Source organism: Jaculus jaculus, chromosome 8, assembly GCF_020740685.1.
Source record: "Jaculus jaculus isolate mJacJac1 chromosome 8, mJacJac1.mat.Y.cur, whole genome shotgun sequence".
In the NCBI taxonomy this organism is placed as follows: domain Eukaryota; kingdom Metazoa; phylum Chordata; class Mammalia; order Rodentia; family Dipodidae; genus Jaculus; species Jaculus jaculus.
In genome coordinates this window covers 65,218,144-65,241,330 of record NC_059109.1, presented here as the reverse complement: position 1 = coordinate 65,241,330, position 23,187 = coordinate 65,218,144, and the positions used below count along the sequence as shown (strand labels likewise).

General features: G+C 39.4%; 1 protein-coding gene across 1 annotated transcript in view; it reads right to left on the bottom strand.

Moving 5' to 3' along the window:
- Fbn1 (fibrillin 1) overlaps positions 1 to 23,187 on the bottom strand; it is a 254,992-nt gene that overhangs the window by 76,437 nt on the left and 155,368 nt on the right. The window contains exons 15-28 of the mRNA XM_045156152.1: positions 20,378 to 20,500; positions 18,947 to 19,099; positions 14,899 to 14,952; positions 13,133 to 13,258; positions 11,185 to 11,310; positions 10,569 to 10,688; positions 10,216 to 10,353; positions 8,946 to 8,996; positions 7,273 to 7,398; positions 4,452 to 4,679; positions 2,226 to 2,351; positions 1,975 to 2,103; positions 1,077 to 1,202; positions 768 to 893 (exon numbers count right to left, since the gene is read on the bottom strand). Of these exons, the coding sequence (XP_045012087.1) occupies positions 768 to 893; positions 1,077 to 1,202; positions 1,975 to 2,103; positions 2,226 to 2,351; positions 4,452 to 4,679; positions 7,273 to 7,398; positions 8,946 to 8,996; positions 10,216 to 10,353; positions 10,569 to 10,688; positions 11,185 to 11,310; positions 13,133 to 13,258; positions 14,899 to 14,952; positions 18,947 to 19,099; positions 20,378 to 20,500 (1,752 nt within the window). The remainder of the gene's footprint in view (positions 1 to 767; positions 894 to 1,076; positions 1,203 to 1,974; positions 2,104 to 2,225; positions 2,352 to 4,451; positions 4,680 to 7,272; positions 7,399 to 8,945; positions 8,997 to 10,215; positions 10,354 to 10,568; positions 10,689 to 11,184; positions 11,311 to 13,132; positions 13,259 to 14,898; positions 14,953 to 18,946; positions 19,100 to 20,377; positions 20,501 to 23,187) is intronic.

The following is a 23,187-nucleotide window of genomic DNA, read 5'->3' as shown; positions in this document are numbered from 1 at the left end:
GAACAAGTTCTTGATCACTTGAGTGGAAGTTCTCAGTTGTTCTGGCCAGATTTCATAAAAATGCATGTGAATTTTTGGTTCTTGAATGGAATCCTTATGAGACTTGGTGGTTCCATTTGGTGTACACTGCAAACCAGGACCAAACTGGCAGCATTTACAAAATTCACTTTGATTTTGGGCGTGATAATGTCACAGGCTTTCTACACCACTCTTCACAGCATGACTGAACTTACAGATGGCCTACCACTAAACACTTGTTTGACAAAAGCTCATCCTTAAGGAGTGCCAGGCCTGGCCTCTGCTTCAATGTGAGGTAGAAAGACTCCATGGCCTTCCTGTCCATAGTTATTCTTTGAACTCTTAGTGATCTGTAACAGCAAAGAGGAGCAGCATAGATCTCATCATGTACCATTTTGTCTTTTCCACAGAACTTTCCATGCCTACTGTATCACAGGGGTAATTATCTCTGGCTGAGCCCCATGTAGCATGCATTTGTGCATGTGCCACTGCTCATTATCCAAAACTACATGCGCCAAATTATACAAGCTGTAGTTATGACGTCTGTATCTTTCAATAAACTGCTTCTTCAAACAGAAAAGGGAGGTGAGAGGTAAGACTGTGGGTAACTGTGACAGGAATTTTACTTACACTGAAAATAAAATTCAGTAAAAGCAACTAGTGACAAAAATGGAACTCAGAATACATTACATTTCACAAAGAAAGTAAATGCAACACAAAATAAAAATAAGAACAGGGCTACAACTCACCCACACAGAAGAGCCTGTCAGGAGTTGAGTGATAGCCGGGATTGCAGGCGCACTGATACTTCCCCACGAGGTTCACACAGCGGCCATTCGGGCAGAGGTTTGCGCTCAGGGCACATTCATTGATGTCTGTTTAGGAACAAAGAGGGAGGCACAGATATGAGCTTCTGATTGTGGCAGAGATGTGTGTGTGTGTGTGTGTGTGTGTGTGTGTGTGTATGTGTGTGTGTATGTGTGTGTGTGTGTGTGTGTGTGTGTATGTGTGTAAAATGCCTTATCTCAAGCCAGGGATCTGAAAGTCATGATTCTTACCAATACATTCAGAAATATTTGGAGACAGCTGGTGGCCAGGTGGGCATTCACACCGGTAACTTCCTTCTGTGTTGTGGCAGTCACCTCCTCGGCACAGGAGAGGATCTCTCTGACACTCATCAATATCTGCAAAATGTAAATGACCCATGTTGAAGATACTGGCACCCCGTGTTCTTTTACTAACCCTCAGCTGTTCTGCCCTGGCAGCTAAGGCCTTTGTAGGCTCTCATCTTGGAGAACCACTGTGTATCTCACTCTGAGATGCCGTGGAGGTAACAGCTTATACGTTCTCCCATGTTAGAAGCCACCAAGGCTGATACTTAATTGAACTGGCTTGCACATATGAAATCTTGAGCCTTGTCTCAACACAGGAAAACTCTTGAGTGCCATCCATACCACAGAGCTCCTGTCAGCATCAGGGTGTGAGGAGAGCTGCGGTATAACAGAACCCTAGGCTCACCTTCCTCAGCTCTAACCTGCTGCCTTCCCTGCAGGCTTCTCCCAAGAACACTCCTGCAGGAAAATCATTTTCTCCACAAACTCCACCTCAGATTGTTCACAGGGAAGCACATCTAAGGCAGCTTGATCGGTACCATCTTCAGGAAGTGCTGGAAAGAAGTCTAGTGGCGGGACGTCTACTGAGTTTGCATCTGAATTGTTTTCAATTCCTATGCAGGATGCAGAAGCCATCTCTTGAGGCTCATACTGGCCATCAAAGTCACCCACAATCCCATCATATGTATTCCCTCATTACTTCCCCACCCAAGTGATGCTGCAGCAGACTTTCCTCACTCATTGTAGGGCAGGCAGCGGGAAGAGCATGGGACCCTAGCTATGGGGCCTCTCAGCTCCCAGGAATCCTTCTCTTCCTGTGCTGATTAGAGGACTACAAGCTTACCCATGCAGTTCTTCATCATCATGAATCCACTTTCATAGCCTTCATCACACTTGCATTCAAAGTCTCCCGGAGTGTTCACACACTGGCCTCTGCCACAGAGGTCGGGAGATATGCGGCACTCATCTATGTCTGCAGAAAAGTAAGTAGTAGTAAGTTGGTATCAGGATAGCCTTAATGTTCAAGGCAAGAGGTAAATGAGAGGACCTTGAAAGGATGTCCCCTTTCCTGGCCCTAGAGGCAAACTCACTGACCTGTGCAGTTCCTTTCTTCAGAATCAAGAGCGAAGCCACTGTCACACCGGCACTTAAAGCTGCCAATGGTGTTTCTGCACTTTCCGTGGGTGCAGAGGCTGGGTATCATCTTGCACTCATTGATATCTTCAAAATAATAGAATAAAATAAAATGTGGATAAAATAATAAAAATAAAAATAATAAAATTAAAGTGATAGAACTCAACATTTTTTAAAGCAGAAGGTTGGAGGATCTTGATTTAATATCTGCAATACTTATTTAAAAGAATATATGATAACCTAATGTCTCCATTTTAGAAATAGTGTTAGAGAAGCCAGCATGTTTATTTGAACTTCCTGTGCTCAGAACACTTCCTGATATATAGTGAACACTTGATAGCTTTTTTCCAAATAAAAGTCTAAACAACAAATGTTTATATTACAGTACATAAAAGATAACTGAAACACATCACCCCACCATTACCAACTAAATATCCAACAAAATAAGGTCATCATTCAAAGATCACTGGAATGTTCTTGGGCATACCTTAAAATTATTATGAGAATTTCAAAGGTGTCATTTTTTCAGTATGTGTGGAGTATGCACATATGTGTGCAGGTGCATACTATGCAGGCCAGAGGAGGGCACTGAGTGTCTTTATCACTGGTCCACCTTTTTTCCTTGCACAGGCTCACTCACTGAACCTGGAGCTCACCTTTTGGCTTGACTGGCTGGCCAGCAAGCCACAGTGATCCTCTTGTCTCTGCTCCTGTCAGCATTGGAGTGCTAGGCTGTGTAGTCACACCCAGCTTCTATAAATGTGGTGATCATTTTCAAGTCCCCATACTTGCATAGTAAGGGCTCTTCCCCACTAACCCAGTTCCCAAAGATGTCATTTATGCTTTCAATTATTTACAATATTTAATTTTTCTCAGTATTACATATTAATAATGTAACTCAGAGAGCTTCTTGAATACTAGAAGATATTGAATGTATGTGTAATGTGACCTGAGTTTCCCTTTGTTGGAGAAAGTCCAAAGCAAGACCTCTAAAAACACAAACCCACTTCTGCATGCTGCTGTCAGGGAGCTGCTGGACTAACTAAGAATATAAATTCTTTCACAGCAACAGATTGCTACGTCCTGTGGAAGCAGATTATTCACGTTCCTTTAAATTTATTTATGAAGAAACTGCCTTTCTTGACACAAACATTTTAACCCTAAGGATAAAACAGTAAAAGAAAAGGAAAAAAAAAGAGGAGGAGGATAAGTATGTGAATTAGTTTAGATCTTTTTGAATTAGTTTAGATATGAAGTGCATGCAATAAATAGGTCTCAATTTTAAAAACCTGACATGCTCTTAGCAGGCAAAATTGAGCAACCATTACACACTGTATACCAGGAACCTAAGCTGGGGCCTCTCTGGATAATTAAGCTTGTCAGAAACAAAGTTTGTTTTTTCCATATGCTAAGTAAACAAACTCTATCACTGGGCATAAAAAGTTAAGCCACTCTCGGAATTAAGTTATATCTATAACTTCTTATTTTGACATGGACTTAAAGTTACAAGATGACAACCTAAAATAATATTTGAACTTTCCTATGCCAAGGGAGTATGTTTTCTGTATTCTGAAAAAGGACCTGCCATTGGCTTCTCATGCTACTCACCCTCCGTTATCTAAACTCAGGTGCATAGCGGTGAGGAATGCTTCAGACTGCAGGTAAAATGTCAAATCACAGGGCTTTAGTAGATAGCATTCAGATTTCCTGGACAGATTCTGGCTAATTCTTGATTGGGATAATAATATGTAGGGCTATTATTATTATTATTATTATTATTTGGTGTTTCAAGGTATAAAGTTACACTCCAGCCCAGGCTGACCTATATTCAGTATGTAGTCTGAGGCTGACCTTGAACTCAGAGTGATCCTCCTACCTGTGCCTCCCAAGTGCTGGGATTAAAGGTGTGCGCCACCACACTCCACATAATATGTAGATTTATGTTACTACTACCAGAAGTCCTGAGTAGTAGGGTCTGTGGAAAGTCTCGATCAGAGTGTATTTGGATATTTTATGCATGTACATATGCTTTTTTCACAAGAGATCTAAAAACTCATGTAGATAACAAAGCGACAACCACACTGATACTGACATTTGTTGGACTTTTGTTTGTCAAACTCTGGCTCATGCAAAGGTGCCCTTGCTGGTCTGAACTGAAAACCAATTAACTATTTGAAAATACTATACCTTTGAAGAAAGGTTTTCCATTTGTAATATCTTTTGTAGCAAATCCAGGCCCTCGGGGACAGAGTTCCTCATACTCTGGGGTGTTTCTCACAGGGCACTCCTCACACTCCTCGCTGCCCCAGGCTGCTCCAACAGAGCAGCAGCAGGCATCCATCCGGTGGCGGCCAGCGATGGGCAGAGTGCACTCCTCGTCGTCATACCCCAGGAAGCAGGTTTCCAGGCGGATGTCTGTCAGTTAGGAAAACAAAGAGACTGAAGACAGCTACTCTACTTCACTGCCCCACACTGCCAACTTGCATTAAACAAAGTATAACATATGGTAATTTGCTGTCTTCATGTTGGGTGAATTAATTTTCTTCTCAAAAGAAACCCAGGGTATGTGGGTATTTCTGCTTCATAAAGACTTTCTTCTCGTCAGGACATGCTTGATTTCATATTATGCAAAGCTCCCTTTGCACTTCAGGTGTTTTCTGGTAGTTGTACCTAGGGAGCAGGAGCCGGAGAACTCCCACAATGCTCTCTGAGGACATGCTCTCTCCCTGTACAGACATGCTTATCATTGATGTATGTGCTCCACAAAGCCTTGGCATCTTGTCGCCAGGGAAAGTAAACTTACTTCATTGTTAAGCCACTACTGAGTGAGCTCAACCATCACTTCCCACACCCACTTAACTTTGGAGGAAGTGGAAGGGTAGACTCTAGAATGAAGACTGCCCTGCTTAAGACTGAAGAGGAAACAGCAAACAAAAGCCCTCCATTCTTCTCAAATGTTATTGTATCTCAATATCTACTTATGTACATGTTTTCATGATATACATGGACATTTCTGCCCAAATTTATGGGATTATGCAGAAGAGCAGAAAGATTTGCAGACCAAAAGACAGATTTCCTAGATTCTGGAATTGCTCTAGAACCAACTTGTTTCTTAGCCAAATAATTATCCCTGAATCTGAATTTATAGATCTGGGTGTTATGATGCTCAATGAAATTATGCACCTGAAACCTGTGAAATACAATTCATATGTTAGACGTGTCTTCCTTCTCATTCACTGTCACAGTGTTGCTGTCACAGTATTGACAACCATTTGACTAAGTGCCGAGGTTGCTCCAGCATTAGAAACCTTCAGAAGCACCTGAGAAGTCTTATTTCATGTTGCCGGTACTGAAGTGGGGATTATGAAAGCCAACCCCAAATTAAACACTGGGACACTTTTCAATAGACAAACTAGAAGGTTTTCATTAACTAATGGTTCCTCCTAAATAAGAAAACTAAGATTTGGAATCAGATTTACTGATACTCCTTGTTCTAAAGACTCCAAGCTTTGACCTCCCCTTTCTACTCAATGTCTACTGTGTTCATGCAAACAACCTTAATTAAACTCAGTATACTTCACACAAGGAAAAAAAGAGAGACATACATGTAGAGGAGGGACTAGTTGGGGAGAGAAGAAGTTCAGAAGAAGCAGGACAGGGAGAGTGGTCAAGAGAAGACAATGGGGGGATGATTATGGTCAAAATAGATTATATGCATGTATGAAATTGTCAGTAAATGAAAAAGAAAAAAAAGAAGTTCTGTGTCAAAAGGCCTGTTAGTTTTAATACATAAATAACAAAAGGTGCATCCCACCCTTTTAACCACCTACAAATGGCTATCCCTAAGAATGCTCTTCAGAGTGATGAAGTTTCAAATCTGTACTTCCAGTGGATGTCATTCCAGGGTCATGGACTCAGAAATCAGTGCTCTAATGAACTTATTATGTCTGGCAGTCAGAAGTTACCACAGTAACCTATAAGGTGCTCTGCTGTATGATCTCAAGCTGTATGTCCATAGGGCAGCAGCCTGAGGACTGAAGAGATCTCAGTTCTATCTAGTCTCTTCCACATACTTGAGATGAGATGACTAGACATGAGGTGCCTTCTGTGTTCTAGTAGTTGGTATAAGAATTACATCTACTAGTGGCAACAATAGCCCTGCCTGTTTCCCTCCTCACATTTCACACTCCAAGGTGGTGGCATTTTTTTCTCCTGATTTCAACAGTGTTTCCTTCAAACATTTATTTAGCCAATGACAGAACATGTTTAGAAGCAATGGGGTATCGTTAGGTGCAAATCTTATTCTTTTCTCTACCATTCACTGTGCATTCTATACACCATGGCATACTGGGCAGATCTAATAGTTCTGACATAATGATAGTGATGATAGTGAGTTTCTCCTCAGTAATATGTTGTCTCATCTTTCTATAAAGAGAAAACACAGAACTTGAGTTAGGAAGGCAATTTGTTAAGAAACCACCATAGGGCCTAACAGACATGCTAAACTCAAGATTGTGAGTGTATACTTGGAACCAAATGTTCAACTTCACCTTGTTAATTAAGTTACTAATTGATTGATAATTTTATATATTTAAATAATGTATCTTGATCATATTTATTACCTTTTCTTTTTCTCCTCTCAGTCCCTTCTCCCAAACTAATCACCTTCATACTTTCTTCATATACTTTTTTTGTGTGTGTGAGACCCACTGAATTTAGTTAGGTTTCCTCATATGCACACAGGTAGGGGGTTATTTACTGCAGCATGATCAACTTACCAGTGTCTTCACCACTGTACAATATGACTCCCCGCCTCCAGCAACCACTGACTGCTAATAGTTCCTCAAGGACAGGGATAGGGACTCATGAGCACCTCCCTGGGTCATGATATAATGTTGACATGCCCAATATTATACAAGTCTCATGCTAGTAACCACGTCTTGTTAAACTAACTTTCTAAATAATCTTTTAGAAATGATTATAAAAAAATAATGAGTTCAGTATTTACCAAGGCAAATTCTTCCCGTGGCATCCAAAGTCATTCCATTGGGACACTGACACTTGAAGGATCCTCTGGAGTTTACACACTGGCCATTTTTGCACACTCCTGGGAACACTTCACATTCGTCTATATCTAAAAATGAAAAGTGTAATATGTCTGTATAAATTCATTCATCCTTATCTTACTCATTAATTCGTAATGATTTTCATAATAGAAAAGGCTATTTTGAACCTGATAAATTCAAAACACAAGCATATCTCCAAATAGCTTTATGTACAATTTCTGACATGTCCATACAGCAAACAGAATTAGCATAACTATGATTAATGACAAGAGCTTCTCCACGTGTCTCAGGAAGTTTGAGTTGTAGAAAGAGGAAGTATATGAAAATATGAGTGAAAGCTTGGTAGCTGTGGATAGCTCAGGTTCCTGGTAGTAGCAACTAGCTTTATGAGACCAGAAGCCCAGGAACACAGAAATTGAAATATAGTCTTCCAAATTAGTAAAGAAGAAATAGTTCTGTGTGAGCACAGAAAAATAAATCCTTGTTGGGAAGCATGTGGGCCAGTCAAAGTCTTTTTCACAGAATCCCCAATGAATAGTTCCAAGTGGCTTTGCTGAGGACTGCAGTGGTGGTCCTTGCGTGGGTGGGAGGGATTCAGGCTATGCGCATGTGCTCCCTTCATCGTTCATCATCATTCACCCTTCCCTGTTTGCTTTATGGATAGTGGTGTGTTTTTTGCACTTAATTTGGAAAAATAAATCATCCACTTAATCCAAAGAAAGGCACTTGCTTTCCAGTGCCAAAAAAGGAAAGCATTAGTTTAGAAACATATACACTGTGTGTCTGCCTTAAACAAATAACCTTCCAATATGAGAGTGCTGAGAAAAATTCCAGATATTTCCTTGGAGCAGAGCTAAGTGGGGAGGGGGGTAGCATCTGTCTCTTTATGTTTTATTTTCTGGACTTTCTTTTTGTTATGGCCACTTGTATCCCAAATGTGCTGCTGAATTCAGATAAGTTATTAACAGTGAGTCTGAACCAGAAAAAGGCCAAAGGATTCAGTCATCACTTGGAAACAAAATCTTGGGTGGGAGTTATAGTGTTTTTCTTTGTTTTAACAGGGGAAAAGCTTCATTTTATCACACATATGGGACTAATTGCTGTTTTTAAAATACTTTAGCTGCTCTGTCATGTCAGGTTGTGTTAGTCACTATGACCTATATCTACCCAGGGCTTTGTGAGAAAGAACCACAGCAAACTGGGAAGACTACATAGACCTTCAAGAAAGAGGCAACTGAGTTCATCCTTGTAAATCATCCATGACCATAGCACAAATAAATAAACACCAAAAAGACTGGGTAAAAAGAGAAAAATGTAAATTTTACAGTCTCATCAAAAACTTCCTGTTTTTTTCTTTCTGATTAGTAGATAGCATTTTGAAAGTGCAGCTACTCTAAACAATGGTCAGCCTAAAACATTCCCAGCCATACTGTCTCTTGGGCAGAGGGATCTGACACCAGCAACAGTATGCAATTCACTTCTGTTCTGCAGTTCTCGTGCTATTTTCTCTGCAACATATTCCTCATTATGAATTTCTACACATTCTTTATGCAGTTCAAATTAACACAAGAATGCTTCAAATATCCATATATGGTTTGTAAATAGTCAGAAGTACCTTCACATTGTGTCCCTTTAATCCTTGAGAATCCTTTACCACATATGGGATCTGTGGGGGAAAAAAAAGATTAACAACAGTATATATTTATGATGTATTATGAGAACCATGAAAGAGAACTGGAGAGATGTCTCAGCAGTTATAGATACTTTCTTGCAAAGCCAGATGGCCCAGGTTCAATTCCCCAGTATCCATGTGAGGTAGTTTGAATAGATGGCCCCCAATATTATTAGTTTGCAGTTTGTATCTGCAGCCTCCTAGCTGGAGGCAGTGTCACTGGGCAGATGTTAAGGTGTGGTGGTGAGTTTGAGATTTCAATCTAAAGATATGCAAAGTGTACCTTGCTGGAGTTCCTAAAGTGTGCTGCGCCATGTGACTTTTGGCTTTCAGGCTTGTGATTCTCTTTCTCTGCTTGGGGCTGTGAAGGCAGGCCAGCTTCTTCTGCCATTATGGAACTTCCCCTGAATCTGTAAACTTCAATAAATCCCTTCCTCCATAACTGTGCCTAGTCTGGAAGTTCATCTCAGCGAACCTGAATCTGTCTGCTACACCATGTAAAGCCAGATGCACAGAGTGGTGCATGCATTCAGAAGTTGTTTACAGTGACAGGAGTCCCTGGTGTGCCTATACACACTTTTTCTGTCTGCTCTGCCCCTTTCTCTCTCTCTCTCTGTCTCTCTGATAAATAAATAAAGTATTTTTAAAAAGAAGAAACATGAAAGAGAAGCTGGAACCTGAATTACTTTTGTTTCTTTAGATAAGGAAAGATAAATTGTCTCTGAAATTGCATAGGTGAGGAAGAACAATTGCCAGTCTTCCCTCACAAAGCACAGCTAGCAGGAATTAGTGCCTTGGGAAGCAGCGTAACCACATTACTGTGCAGAGATAGAAAACCAAAACCAACCTGAACCACACATAATGAATGTTCTCGGCACCTATGTTTCATTTCAGTCATCTTTTCAATTTCCCATGCAAACCTAAGTAAGTGGAGTACTAGGTTTCCCCTTCTATACAAAACAACCAGTGGTTGGGGCTGGAGAGATACAGCAGTTAAGGTGCTTGCCTGCAAAGCCAAAGGACCCAGGTTCAATTCCCCAGGACCCATGTGGCCCACGTTTGTTTGCAGTAGCAAGATGCCTTGGTGCACCCATTCTCTCTCTCTTCCTCTCTCTGCCTCTTTCTCTCTTCTCTCTCACAAATAAATAAATAAAATAAACATTAAAAAAAACACCAATGGTATAGCTTCAGAGCCTTTCACCACTTCTCTTACCAACTTGGCATATGGTGCATGGGCTACCCCAGGCAGCACCAAGGGACGAGCAGCACTGGGACTTCAAGGTGGCTCCATTGATATTGATTTCACAGCGCCCATCAATGACTGTCTGCCAACAAGTACCCTTGATAGTTTCTGCAAAGGGGGGATAATGATAGAGAAATAAGAGATTCTACATCACAAATTCAAATACACTAGAATTACAGCATGTCTATCATTGTGAAACAAAGAATATTAAGCATCTTAATGTAGCACATATACTTAAATGTTTTTGCAATCAAGCTGCCATTTAGTAAAGTAGCATTACATTTTAGATAAAGTAGAAAAATAATTCTCAGAAAAACAAATACCGATGCAAATGGTCTTTGTTGGATCCAAAGTACTTTCAGGAGAACATTCACAAATAAATGAGCCAGGGCTGTTCTTGCAGACTCCATTAATGCAAGGACTTGATTCACATTCATCAATGTCTGAAACAAAACCAGGTCTCTATTACTGCTAAAAGCAATACTGGGTATAAAATCAAAATTTCAATTTTGGCCTCAACTGTTACCACATATTCTTCATTAGATAGTCAATCTTACCTAGTTTTTCTAAACTAGGTAGATGTCAAAATAGTAGTTTCTTTACTATAGAAACTGGCACTTGGATGAATCTTTTTATTCAGACTATCTGGAGCAAAATTATGAATTCAAATTCAAACTATGAAATATGCCCAACATTTTCTTTATCTATTAAGTGATGGCAAGTAAAATGCCAGCTGAAGGCAAGCACAAAATGAAGACTTTTAAACTCCCTTTAAATGGCATGTAAAATGCCAGTTATAAGTAACTGGTTTTAAGTACCATTGAGCACCATGAAATCTTAATTAGAGTGTCTTAATGATCTATAATAGAAGGGATTATAGTATTTTTCTGGCTTTCTAAAGATAGTAAAGCACATAGTATAAGAACAAAATGTGATTACCTTCACAGGTTTTCAGGTCAGGTTTGTATATAAATCCCTTGGGGCAGGTACACACAAAACTTCCAGGAGTGTTTCTACATTGTCCATTGTCACAAAGTAGACTGTTCAGTACACATTCATTAATATCTAAAATGTCAATGAACAACAATATTTGAATAGCTCATCTAATGTCTTTACTCTAAAAGGATGGGTCTTCAAAGTCAGAAAGCTATGATCAATTCCATCAAACAGGCAAAACTATTATCCAATTGGTTTTAACAACATAACATAGAAGATTGACCTGCTTATTGAAACTCGGTATCTACACAGTGTTCTGTTGCTAGGTGCTATTTCATTCACTTCTCCTAATATGAAGTCAGCTTGTATGTACTCAAACCAATCATTGATTTTTACTTTTTGTCTAATCTTATAGGTTTTATGAAGTAAATAAATGGAAAGAAGTCTGGACATGGTGGTACACACTTCTAATTCCATTTGGAATGTAGAGACAGGAGGATTAGAAACCCAAAATCATCCCCAGCAACATAAGACATTTAAGGCTAGTCTGTCTATAAATATTTTTTAAAAACTAAATAAATAAATACATAAAAAGTATTACTCATCTTTGATATGAGTTAGTTATAGGTTATGTATTTCTTCCCTAAAATAATATAAGCCATTTCTACTTATGTTTATGCAGAATGAGGCAATCTATTGTAGAGTTTATAACTGTCATGGGAAATGTAGATATACAAGTCAGAGTTAAGGAAAACTCCTTATTTTAAGTGAAATGATATGTCTGTCTTTAGAATATGCAAATATAACATATGATTGCTTAATTTAGGAACTATAGAATTTATGTGGTCTTTTATATCTTTTTATGTTAAGCTTCATCAAACAGCCTAATAAACAGGCTAAATATTCATAAGAAATTTATTTTATACACTGAGAGAGTTTGATTAGACCACTGACAAAAATTTATAGCCTTAACATAAAAGACACACAAATTTTGCCCGAGAAATTCCATGATTCACAGCATTGGATGCACTTAACTAGGCAAAACATTTATAAAGTACTTAAAATATGAGAAAGATAAAACATGAAGTTATGTTATTATAAAGCAAACAGTACATTGAGAAGTTTATCAAAATAACATAGGAATTCTGTTGCTTCCCCAAAGACTTTCTAGTGCCAGAAGGCTTCAAACACAATAGAAAGGGACATGACAAATAAAATACCTTCATGGCCAAGGACATGTGTGGGTAGGAACTTTCTCCTGGCTCAGAACACACAGTGACTTTCTATTGCTTACATGCAAAATTTGTTTGTCCTCCAAATGAAAAAGATGGTCATTTTACATTTTAGGATGGACACATCCTGATTTTTTCCCAGAATATGAGTATTTTGGTTTTGGGAGCCCAATTTCAGGAGGTAGTGTCAGTACAGACAGACAATACTGTTTGGAAAATACTGCTCTAGACAATTGGAAAATGTTGGGAGAAAACAGTAATGGTCTATGTTGACCATTTTCTTCCTAACCAAATGATTTAGTTACTGGCTAGTTTGTTCTTTAAAGGCTGTTAGAACATCAAAATGGTGCCTGCTAATTAAACTTTACAGAGAGTAGTTATTACTGAAAGTAAGCTGTGCTTTCTTTGATTATATCTAATGAATAGTTGAGAGAACTGTTTCTCAGTAAAAATAGGGATGGTTTTGTGGCCTCATGAGAATGGCTCTGAATATTTACACTTTATACATCTAAAAGCTTTTCTTTCATGACTTCATAATATGTCAAGATTCAGTTCTATAAATAATTATTAATCAAGACAATGCACAGGCAATGCTGACATCTAAAAATCAAAGCATCCTTTACTCAGTGACCTGAGATTGCCAAGCTGCTTCCTCTAAGTAACAAAAGAACAAATGTGTTATGCATGAACTGTTTTAGAAACTAGGTGAATCTTCTTACCAATGCAGTTTTTTCCAGTTATGTCCACTTCATATCCTGAATTGCATATACACTTGTAGGTCCCACGGAGATTTTCACAAATTCCATTTGGGCAAATATCAGGATCCAATGCACATTCATTTATATCTATACCACCAAAAATGTCAAAATCAGTCACATTTTAAAATAAACATCAACTGTGCTGGATGTGGTGGCGCACGCCTTTAATCCCAGCACTTGGGAGGCAGAGGTAGGAGGACTGCCATGAGTTTGAGGCCACCCTGAGATTACATAGTCAATTCCAGGTCAGCCTGGGCTAGAGTGAGATCTTACCTCAAAATACCAAAAAATTGTATATATGTGTAGATATATATATAAACTAAACTATTAAAACATGCTGATATGATGAAATGACTTGGATTTCTTGGTGGGTTGAGAGTTCAATTAGAACAGAAAGTTAAATCCTTTATGCACACTGTATGCCATTCTGAGCCAAGTCTTTTCTCACAGTCCCTAAGAATTATTGGCACCGAGCTGGCACTGCAAGATCATCTACCACTGGATGGAGAAGCAGGTAAAGCACAGGCCCCAAGTCCCTGCCAGTGGTTCCTGCAGCAGCCTCAGCCTCTTCCTTTGGTCTTCCACATGACCACCATTCTTAATGCCATGAAAACAAGACTTTGGCATGCCCACCTCTATATTTTATACACTCAATTGCATCATGATGAATGTATGAATTCTGTGTTTATTGGCTCCAAAGTCCTCCTCTGTGACCATGCAGAGCCCTCTCCCTGCCCGTGTGGGCAAGTCCTTCAGCAGGACTCACTGGTCAACAGTCACCTTAATCCTCTGCTTTCTTGCCCACAGCAGGCCAATTCCTCCCTTTTTGTGCTTAGCCTGAGCAGAGCTCTCAAGTAGTCAAGACAGCTCCAGAGTAAGTACTCTGCAAATACACCCACATCCTGGTGCCTCATGCTATAAGCCAGGGTGGTGTACATTTTCTTCTCCAAGTGCCTATCACTACTTCTTTATTTACACTAAGTCCTTACTTAATATAGATTTCTTTAGTTCTTCACTTTATTCCTCCTAACACTCCCCATCTGCATGCACATATAATGATGAAATGTGAGTCATGTTGAGAGAACTGACAATCCAGCTAATCCCCTCACTCTTTAAAACTTTCCAGCCAAATTGTTCAGTTCTATATTAGTAACACTCCTTCCTCTGTCTTGACACCTATTTTTATACTTACTCCAATTCTCCCTTTTGATTGTAATCTTTATGGTACCCATATTTCTCTAGTTCTAACTCATATATAGATATTTTATTCTCTTCAACTCAGCTAGATATTGTTCCTGCTCCCTATCAAATAGAAATGCCTCACTACTATTATGATGACTGAACCCCTGGGGTTAAGAAATCTTTCAGAATATGAGTAGACAGCAGCAGCTCATCCAGCCTATGGTCTGAATTGCACTAGATTGCAGCAATCTAAAGAAGGCCCAGCCTGTGGCATCTCCATAAAGAACACCCACCATCATTGTGCTTCATCCACACTTCCCCATTAACTGCCCCAAGAGAGACAGAGATCATGTGAGTGAGTCCTATCCCCACAGCCAGCTGAGTGCCACAGTGGCTCTGCCATGGGAGCTTCTAGGCACACCAGGCACAACCTAGTCAGGGGGTTAGGCCAGAATCTCATCAAGGGAGTGAGTGAATACCCACAGGAAGGCTCAGTGTTACCGTAGCAAATACTGATGGCAGTAAATTCTGAAATGTCTCCTTACCTGTGCCTGCTGATGTCATTCCTGGCCCACTGCTACAGAGTGCCTGATATTCCGCTGCAATAAATTAACAGATAGTAAATGATTCCCTTGTTTGCAGAACAGGTCAGTCCTGCCTGTGGTTTTTCATACACCATTTCCTGCAAAGTAAGTAGAACTGAAGTAAAGTGGAAACGGAAAAGAAAGCATCTCCTGGAAAATCAACTTTGAAGGATATAGGCAAGTTATAGCAATTCCTGTGCAAAGCACTTTTGGAAAAGGTACTTTCCCTACAACTTGATTTTGTTCACTAGGGAGTACTTTACACATACAGTGAAATGTGCCTGATAAAATGTGGTTTCTTCCCTGTTATAAAACTTTCTCCCACCATCTGGGAAATAATTTGGTATCTCTATGCTAGCTGTTTTTCAGGACAATCAAGTTCTTGACATTTTCTTATTTCTTTCTGCAAATTTTCTCAGCTTTCCTTGCTGCAGGGTATCTAATCTCATGTTCAAGTATATTTTTAAGTTATCAGGGCAGTAGATTCATTCTCTACTATAAATCCATAGGAAAAGTATTTCTAAATGTCCAAACTCTGAGATCTTTTTGCACAAATTGAGGTGTACAGAATATCTATCCAAATATGTGACAGAATCAGATTGTTCTCATATAACTTTATATATATATATATATATATATATATATATATATATATAACTTTATATATATATAAAACTTTATATACAATTCCAACAATATTTAGATGGACATATGAATGAATGATAAAAAATAGAAAACTAACTGCAATCATGATTTATCTAAGGAAAGGAAACTATGGTGCACCATCATTCCCATGCCACTGTCACAGGCCCACATGAAACTATTTGTTCTTAAAATGGAAGGAAACCTGCATGCTGAGGGTGGGCTGTCAACAAAGGCTGCTGGGGGAGACAGTTCTTACACTGTAGGTTAAACTATTTTATTTTTGATGACCGTATATACAAATGAGTTTTAAAAACATAACTTTAAGAGTAAATGTTTCAGGGCTGGAGAGATGGCGTAGCAGTTAAGCGCTTGCCTGTGAAGCCTAAGGACCCCAGTTCGAGGCTCGGTTCCCCAGGTCCCACGTTAGCCAGATGCACAAGGGGGCGCACGCGTCTGGAGTTCGTTTGCAGAGGCTGGAGGCCCTGGCACGCCCATTCTCTCTCTCTCCCTCTATCTGTCTTTCTCTCTGTGTCTGTCGCTCTCAAATAAATAAATAAAATTAAAAAAAAAAGAGTAAATGTTTCAAAACTTGTGTCTTTTGACAAATGGTAATTTGAGAAAATTGGTTTAAAAAAATCTGTGTTTTTGAATCATCACAAAGAAACAAGTGGGTCAGTAGCTGTCACCATGTACTTAAAAGTCAGAGACTAAAAGCAAAACAAAATAAAACAAGACAAACAAACTACTGATTCTCTTTCATCAGCAATTGTTAAAATCCTCCTGAAGCATTGCAAAGAACAAAAGAAAACACAGCCATGACAGCTGTGTGGAAAGCAGTTTTACAGGTAGATTAGCTGATGCTTGGCCTAAGTGGATGCAAATTCTTGTTACCATTGCCCACGGGGCAGGCTCTGTCAGTGGAATATCCATAGTGAATTCAGGTCAGCTTGGATACAAATGCTGAGGGCTGGAAGCAACACTTTGCTTCTGCTAATTTCCTCTTCCAAGAAACCAGGGTGCTGACCCTTCACAAACCAGGGTGCTGACCCTTTTCAAACTGTAGTGCTCTAGACTCAATGAGACTGAACATGAGTATGTGCAGCTTGAGCTCTAAACAAGTGGTAGGTATGTCAAGGAAATCAACGTGGTGCACAGAGACAGCAACGTGAGGGACACATGAGCAGACTCCCCATAACTACATGCAGATGGGATGAACTGACCAATTTCTGACGGGAGAAAACACTTGAAGATGGGGAGGCAAGAGGGCTTGCTGACCACGGAAGTCAGATTCACCAGTCAGCAGGACAGCGCCATGCACTTGGCTGGACCTCAGAACACAGGTGAGCTGAGAAGCTGTGCGGTTGTGTTTTCCACTTGGCTGTCTATAGATACTCTGTGGCTCCCTGTTAAAAACCTCACCTCTGCTAAAAGGAAAGACATCCTACATGTGAGTCTTTCATGATTTGACACTTTTGTTAACCAAAGATGTGGAGAAACCAAACTGAAACCTCTTCCATATGTGTATATTTTCAGTAAAACATTTCCTCAAATATAAATATAGAAACAGAAATCAGAAATCAGTGGACCTAGGCCTCTACTTCAACTTCCTTTAGTGTTATTGCTAAAGAAATTGTATTTCTTTTGGTTATCTTTTCCTAAACCCATATCATTTTCATGGGTACCATAATTCTTTGTAGTGTATTTGGTCAGAGAAAGATATTAAAGCAAAGAACTGTACACACCACATTTCCTGGATTCTATCACTTTTCCAATCCATTCACACAATATGTGAACAAATCACTTATTTTCTGTGTGCCAGTTTTCAGGATGCATATCTGTCTTATAAATTCAACATATATAAGAAAATTTTTTTATAAAGTTAAAGTAACCTATTAAAGGTTGACATTAATTACATCTGAGTATAAGGTTTTAAGAAACCATTTTGTTTGAATGAATATTTACATAGGGTTGATATATATTAAACAGGTATTTAGCTGTTTGTTGATGATAGAAAATTTATTATTCCTGGGATAAAGGAATCAGCCAGAATACTGCTTTATTTCTTTAAGTGGCATTTCTCTTGTTTTAGAAGGTCTTCCTTTTAACTTTAGCATCTTAATTTCTAACATTGTATTTCAAAGATTATCATTTTAAAAATACAAATCTTTAAAAATTAGGGGTAATTTTAATGTGTTTTATTTAGGATGGAAAAGACTGCATCTTAGATATAAACAAATCAATCAGAACTACATTTTCATTTATAAGCCTCTCTTTATTTTAGGAAACTAGAAGTCAACTGCCAAACTATGTTAAAATTATGTTCACATAGGGATACTCCATTGATTTAATTTCAGTAAACTTTTTGTTCTTAAATGCATTTGCTTTTCTCCACCCCCATGCCCTAACTGCCTCCCTCCTTCCTTCTACTTTCAGGATTCTTTCTTCCTTCCAAACAGCCCTTGCTTCTGCTTTCATGTCATATATATTCATTTCCCCCTCTCTCCTCCCTAAAGACCCCTTCATCCCCTCTCATAGTCCCCTTTCTACTTTTGTGTATATAAATTAAATTCTAGGATCAACATATGAGATAACATGGGATATTTCAATAAATTAATTTTATATTTACAAACAGAAATGTTTACAAATACACAGGACCTTGTGGGTTATCTAAGGCAACTCATTTGGGAGATGAAAAGACCAAAAATCCTTTGCCTATATTACTCTGTTCTATAATTATATGTATTAATGTATGTGACTTAAAATCCTCAAATAAGCAAAAATACACAAATAACTAAACCCTCCAAAGAAGTAATCTGCATGCCTGTGAACTGGGGAGCAGAATTCTGACTCACTGCCCAGTTCTCTTTTCACTATGCCATTCCACCTCAACTGTAGAAAAATACTTTTTCCCTAAGGTTGAATAAAGCCATTTAAGAAAAGCACACCAAAGTCAACATGTGGGATGTGAACAAATTCACAAATGGCCTTCTGGGAAACTGTTGGAAATGCTCAGGTCCTCTGAAAGTTATTTACTTTTACACTGTGTAAACTTCTGCTGTTATAATAATCAGCTCCTGCAAAAGGCAAGCATCATGGAGCTGCAAGTGTTCCAGAGAGTGTGAACCCAGCTGAGGTGGGATAGCTCATACAGAGACATGCATACTCCCTCCGCAAATGACTATGAGGATGGGGAGAGTGACTGATGTGTCTAGATACTGGCTAGCCTCTGCAAGACCCTGGGTGAGCCCATAGCCCTGGAGGCATCATCATTCTTGCTCTCTGCACTGTGACTTTTACAGAGGTGATGGCCACAGATGGTGGTAAAAGGCTTGTAGCCTGAGTGCACCTCCATGACATCACATACCTGAGTTTTGTGCAGGACATGGCTGGCAGGGTTCTCCAAAGGCATACTCAGTACTGGCACAGCAACATTCAGATTTGGTAACAGCACCAAACAAGGGTTTGACACACTGGCCTCTCTTGTATCCTCCATAGCATGTACTCCGCATGTGTGTGTCTAAACAGAAACAAGAACCTGTCATTACGCTGTCCTTCGGACACACAAGAACCCATGCCACTCTATCTGTTCTAACACACAGAGAATGCTTCTGTTATTGGTACTCTATCACGAAAACTAAAAATAAAACAAAACACCAAGCACATTAAGTTTCTAAGCAGTGGAAACCAATGGCCAGAACCTTTCAGATTTCTCAGGATTATCATGGTTTAACAAATTGCAAGTGCCCTAAGCGCTGGGATTATTTCTCATTCGGTTTTGTTTTTCCCAGGTACACACAGAGAAAGCAATGGATAAATGCTGAGTGAAGGCTGAGTCTCACACTGTGATAAATAGGATCTTTATTAGAAATGTGGCATACCCCCAAATAAACATGTAATTTGTGAATGTCTAAATTAGGTGTGCTTTCCAAAAAGAGAAGGCTTAATCTATAAAAAGAGTCATTATATAAGTCTGTAGATGTTGTGTGACTAAATTATGTTATCTTTACCACCAGGGAAGGAATTTCCAGCTTTGCTCAATCCTTTCCCCAGTTCAAAGGGTTTACTGAATACCTTTCTTAAAAATAACTTGGATAAAATGCCCAACTATTTCTCCACGAAACTCCGGCTCCTTATAAAGCCCCACAAAAGCTTTATCACACAAGTTCCTAGATTATACACATTTCCTTATTCATTGTGGTCTTCCCTGGCATATTTAATTCTCCATTAAAATGTTCACCAGGAAGGTTGAAGAGATGGCTTAGTGGTTAAGGTGCTTGTCTGTGAAGCCTAAGGACACATGTTTGAATCTCCAGGTCCCATGTAGCCACACACAACAGTGATGCAAGCATGCAATGTTGCACATGTGCACAATGGGGCACACATGTCTGGAGGTCGTTCACAGTGGCTGAAAGGCCCTGGTGCACCTATTCTCTCCCCCCTCCTTTTGTCTGTCTCTCAAAAGTAAAATAAACAAAAATGTTTACCAGGAATCAGTGAACATGTACAAGCCAGTACAAAACGTGACTATGAACAAAGGATGACCGGACAAAAGTGAGCACAGCTGTGTAGTTGGATAAGAAGATGGGGAGAGACCGGGATTCCTTGGCTTCCCTCTATTTCAATGTGTCTTTCTGTTCCTACCATTAGTATCCAATTTATAAAACAAGTGAACTGACCCTCAGCAAATACCCACTGCATTTCACCTGCTAGGCTAACAGTATAGTTGCACTGATGAGGCTTTACTGATTACTGGGGGTGCTTGTCTACCATAAATGGAGCTGCAGGTTCTTCTTACCGACACACACACGTCCATCCAGGCCGACAGCCAGTCCGGGGAAACATTCACATCTATAGGAGCCGTCAGTGTTCACGCAGCGCCCGTTCATGCAGATCCCAGGGGTTTCACATTCATTAATGTCTGTGGCAAGAACAGGTACTTCTTTAATGTCATGACTTTTAGGTAAAATTATAACATGTCTACTTGAAATGTTAAGTTGGAAAACAATATGTGACATCAATAATAAGGGTTCAATGGTCAGGGGCTGGAGAGATGGCTCAATGATTAAGATGCTTGTGTGCAAAGCCTATCAACCAGCATTCAATTCCCAAGTACTCACATAAAGCCAGATGCACTAAGTGGTGCATGCATCTGGATTTCATTTGCAGTGGCTGGAGGCTCAGGCATTCCCATTCTCTCTATATATATCTGCCTTTCTCCCCCTCTCTCTTTCTCTCTCTCTCCTTGCAAACAAATAAATTAATTAATTAAATATTTTTAAATAGAGTTCAATGGTGCATTCAGTTCCTTCAAAGCCATAACTGGGAGAAATCAACTGTTTGATCGTATTACTTTCAGTTAAAAGCTACTCTCCCAAAATATTTTCTTTAATCTGAAATAAGAATACAAAGCCACATTAGAATTAGTAGGTACGATTTGCTAAGAGTCACAGATTCTGTGCAATATATCCCAAAACAGTTATCATATGATAATGAACTGCATTTCAAAACTGGACTACAAGCTTTTCCTTTTGGCACTCAACACTCAGGTGGGAATCCCTTTTAATATTATTCTTGTCCAAGCCCTATAGGACAATTCACCTAGGAACATTGCTGAAACAGAACTTACAATGAATATAAATGACGATGATAACTAGATAACTACTCTTGGCCAATAACAATACTGTAAGCACTTGGGACTCTAAAAGTCTTTCTTAAGCACTTTAACTATTTTAGGGTATTATAGGTATATACTTAAAGAGGTCTGATAAAAGACTCCACTGAATTTATGCTAATAAAAGTAGAGGTTCCTCTACCAACAGGCTTTAACATGAAAAGGTACCAAATGTGAGTTTTGGGAAACACAGTACACTTAGAAATCACTTTATAACAGATCTTTTACAATATACAACCACAGTATGCAACTATTTCCTTTCTTCTGACCTTATAAAGGCAAATTGAGAGTGAAACACCTCCATGTTTTACTTAGCTTGTGTTGTTTGGCACAAAATATATTCAGATGGTCCAAAATTCTGTGTTTCAGATTGTATTTAAAACAGCAGCTATATTTAAGTACATGAACTCAAGTTGGTTGTTATTTTAGGCATCTTTTTGTTCAAGTTGAGACCTATAGTAAAACAGTGGAACTATATTCTAAAAAGCAACATGAATGACATAAGATCACTCAGCCTCAACTGTCAGGAAGGGACCACAGAGGCCATGCTGCTCAACACACCGGGTGACTGTAGAGATAAGAGTGGCACTGCGAGTTAGGCTTGCAGTCACAAACGTGTGGGGTTAAAACTACGCACCAAGAGAAGATCTTATCCCACAGTACAAAGAGTAACTAAGGAAAGAAAGAAAATCAGCATATGAGGGATCACTTCTTTCCTCCCTCCCACTAATCTTACTATGGTGTGTTTGTTTGTGCTCTAAACACTAGAAAAAAAAAGAGAGAGAGAGAGAGAAGATTAACAGTTTGGAGCAATGGAACTTCCTTTTTACCACACCCTTCTTCCTCCCTCCCTCCCTGTGTTCCTTCTCTTTTTTTGCCTGTCCACCATGGGTACCGAGCCTATGTTCACCTTTGAGGTCAGAATGTCCTCTGAAATAGCATGATGTGTTGGCCACACTTAAGGCCAAGAGGCTGCCACCAGGGTCCCTAGGAATAAGACTGGAAGCAAATCTCTGCTCTGTGACACTGGTGCGGAGAATCGGAGATCTCTGTCAGAAGTGCTGTTCGTGAAGAGGCTTTCACAACTCCTTCCCTTGCTTTGTTTGGAAGCCTGGTTCCAAATACTCCAGCAGTTATTCCTTCTTTCTTTTCACTTTTATGAACGTATCTGCACAATGTAACACTTTTTTTTTTTGCTTCATACATTTATTTATTTATTTTTATTTTTATTTTTTAAATTTAATTTATTAGTTTTCTTTTCAGTAAATACAGGCAGTTTGGTACCATTATTTAGGCTCATCTGTGATCTACCCCCTCCCATTAGACCCTCCTTGTTAATGAAAATGGGTCGTGCATTGTGGAGTTAGCCCCCAGTTATTGGTATGATAAATGTCTCTGCAAATCATGACCCAACATGTGACTCTGAATGTGACACTTTTTATGCTGTCTTTCATTGTAGAGCAATTCCCTGGAGGTAAACTTCTCTTCTCCTATCCATTCCTCTCAGCACAGCTCAAAGGTACATAAACCATTTCCCTACTCCAGTAGTCATATATTTGAAAAACTCAACTGTTCTTTCTTTAGTGAAGACAGATTTTCACAATATTAACAGCCACTGATCTGAAGGTCATAGAGAATGTAGGTAAATAACCAAGAGCCAGTAGTTCTTTCAAGCCTAGAGAAAATGTACAGTTTGCCAAGGACTTAATACACACAAGGCTTTCTTCTGTTATACCTTTACCAAAGCCACTACTAGGGATACTCAGAGAAGAGGAATCCTGTGACTATTTCTGGGGTGGGGGTGCAGTTTCAAAGTAGGGTCTCACTCCTAGCCCAGGCTGACCTAAAATTCACTATGTAGCCTCAGCGTGGCCTCAAACTCACAGTGATCCTCCTACCTCTGCCTCCCTAGTGCTGGGATTAAAGGCATGCGC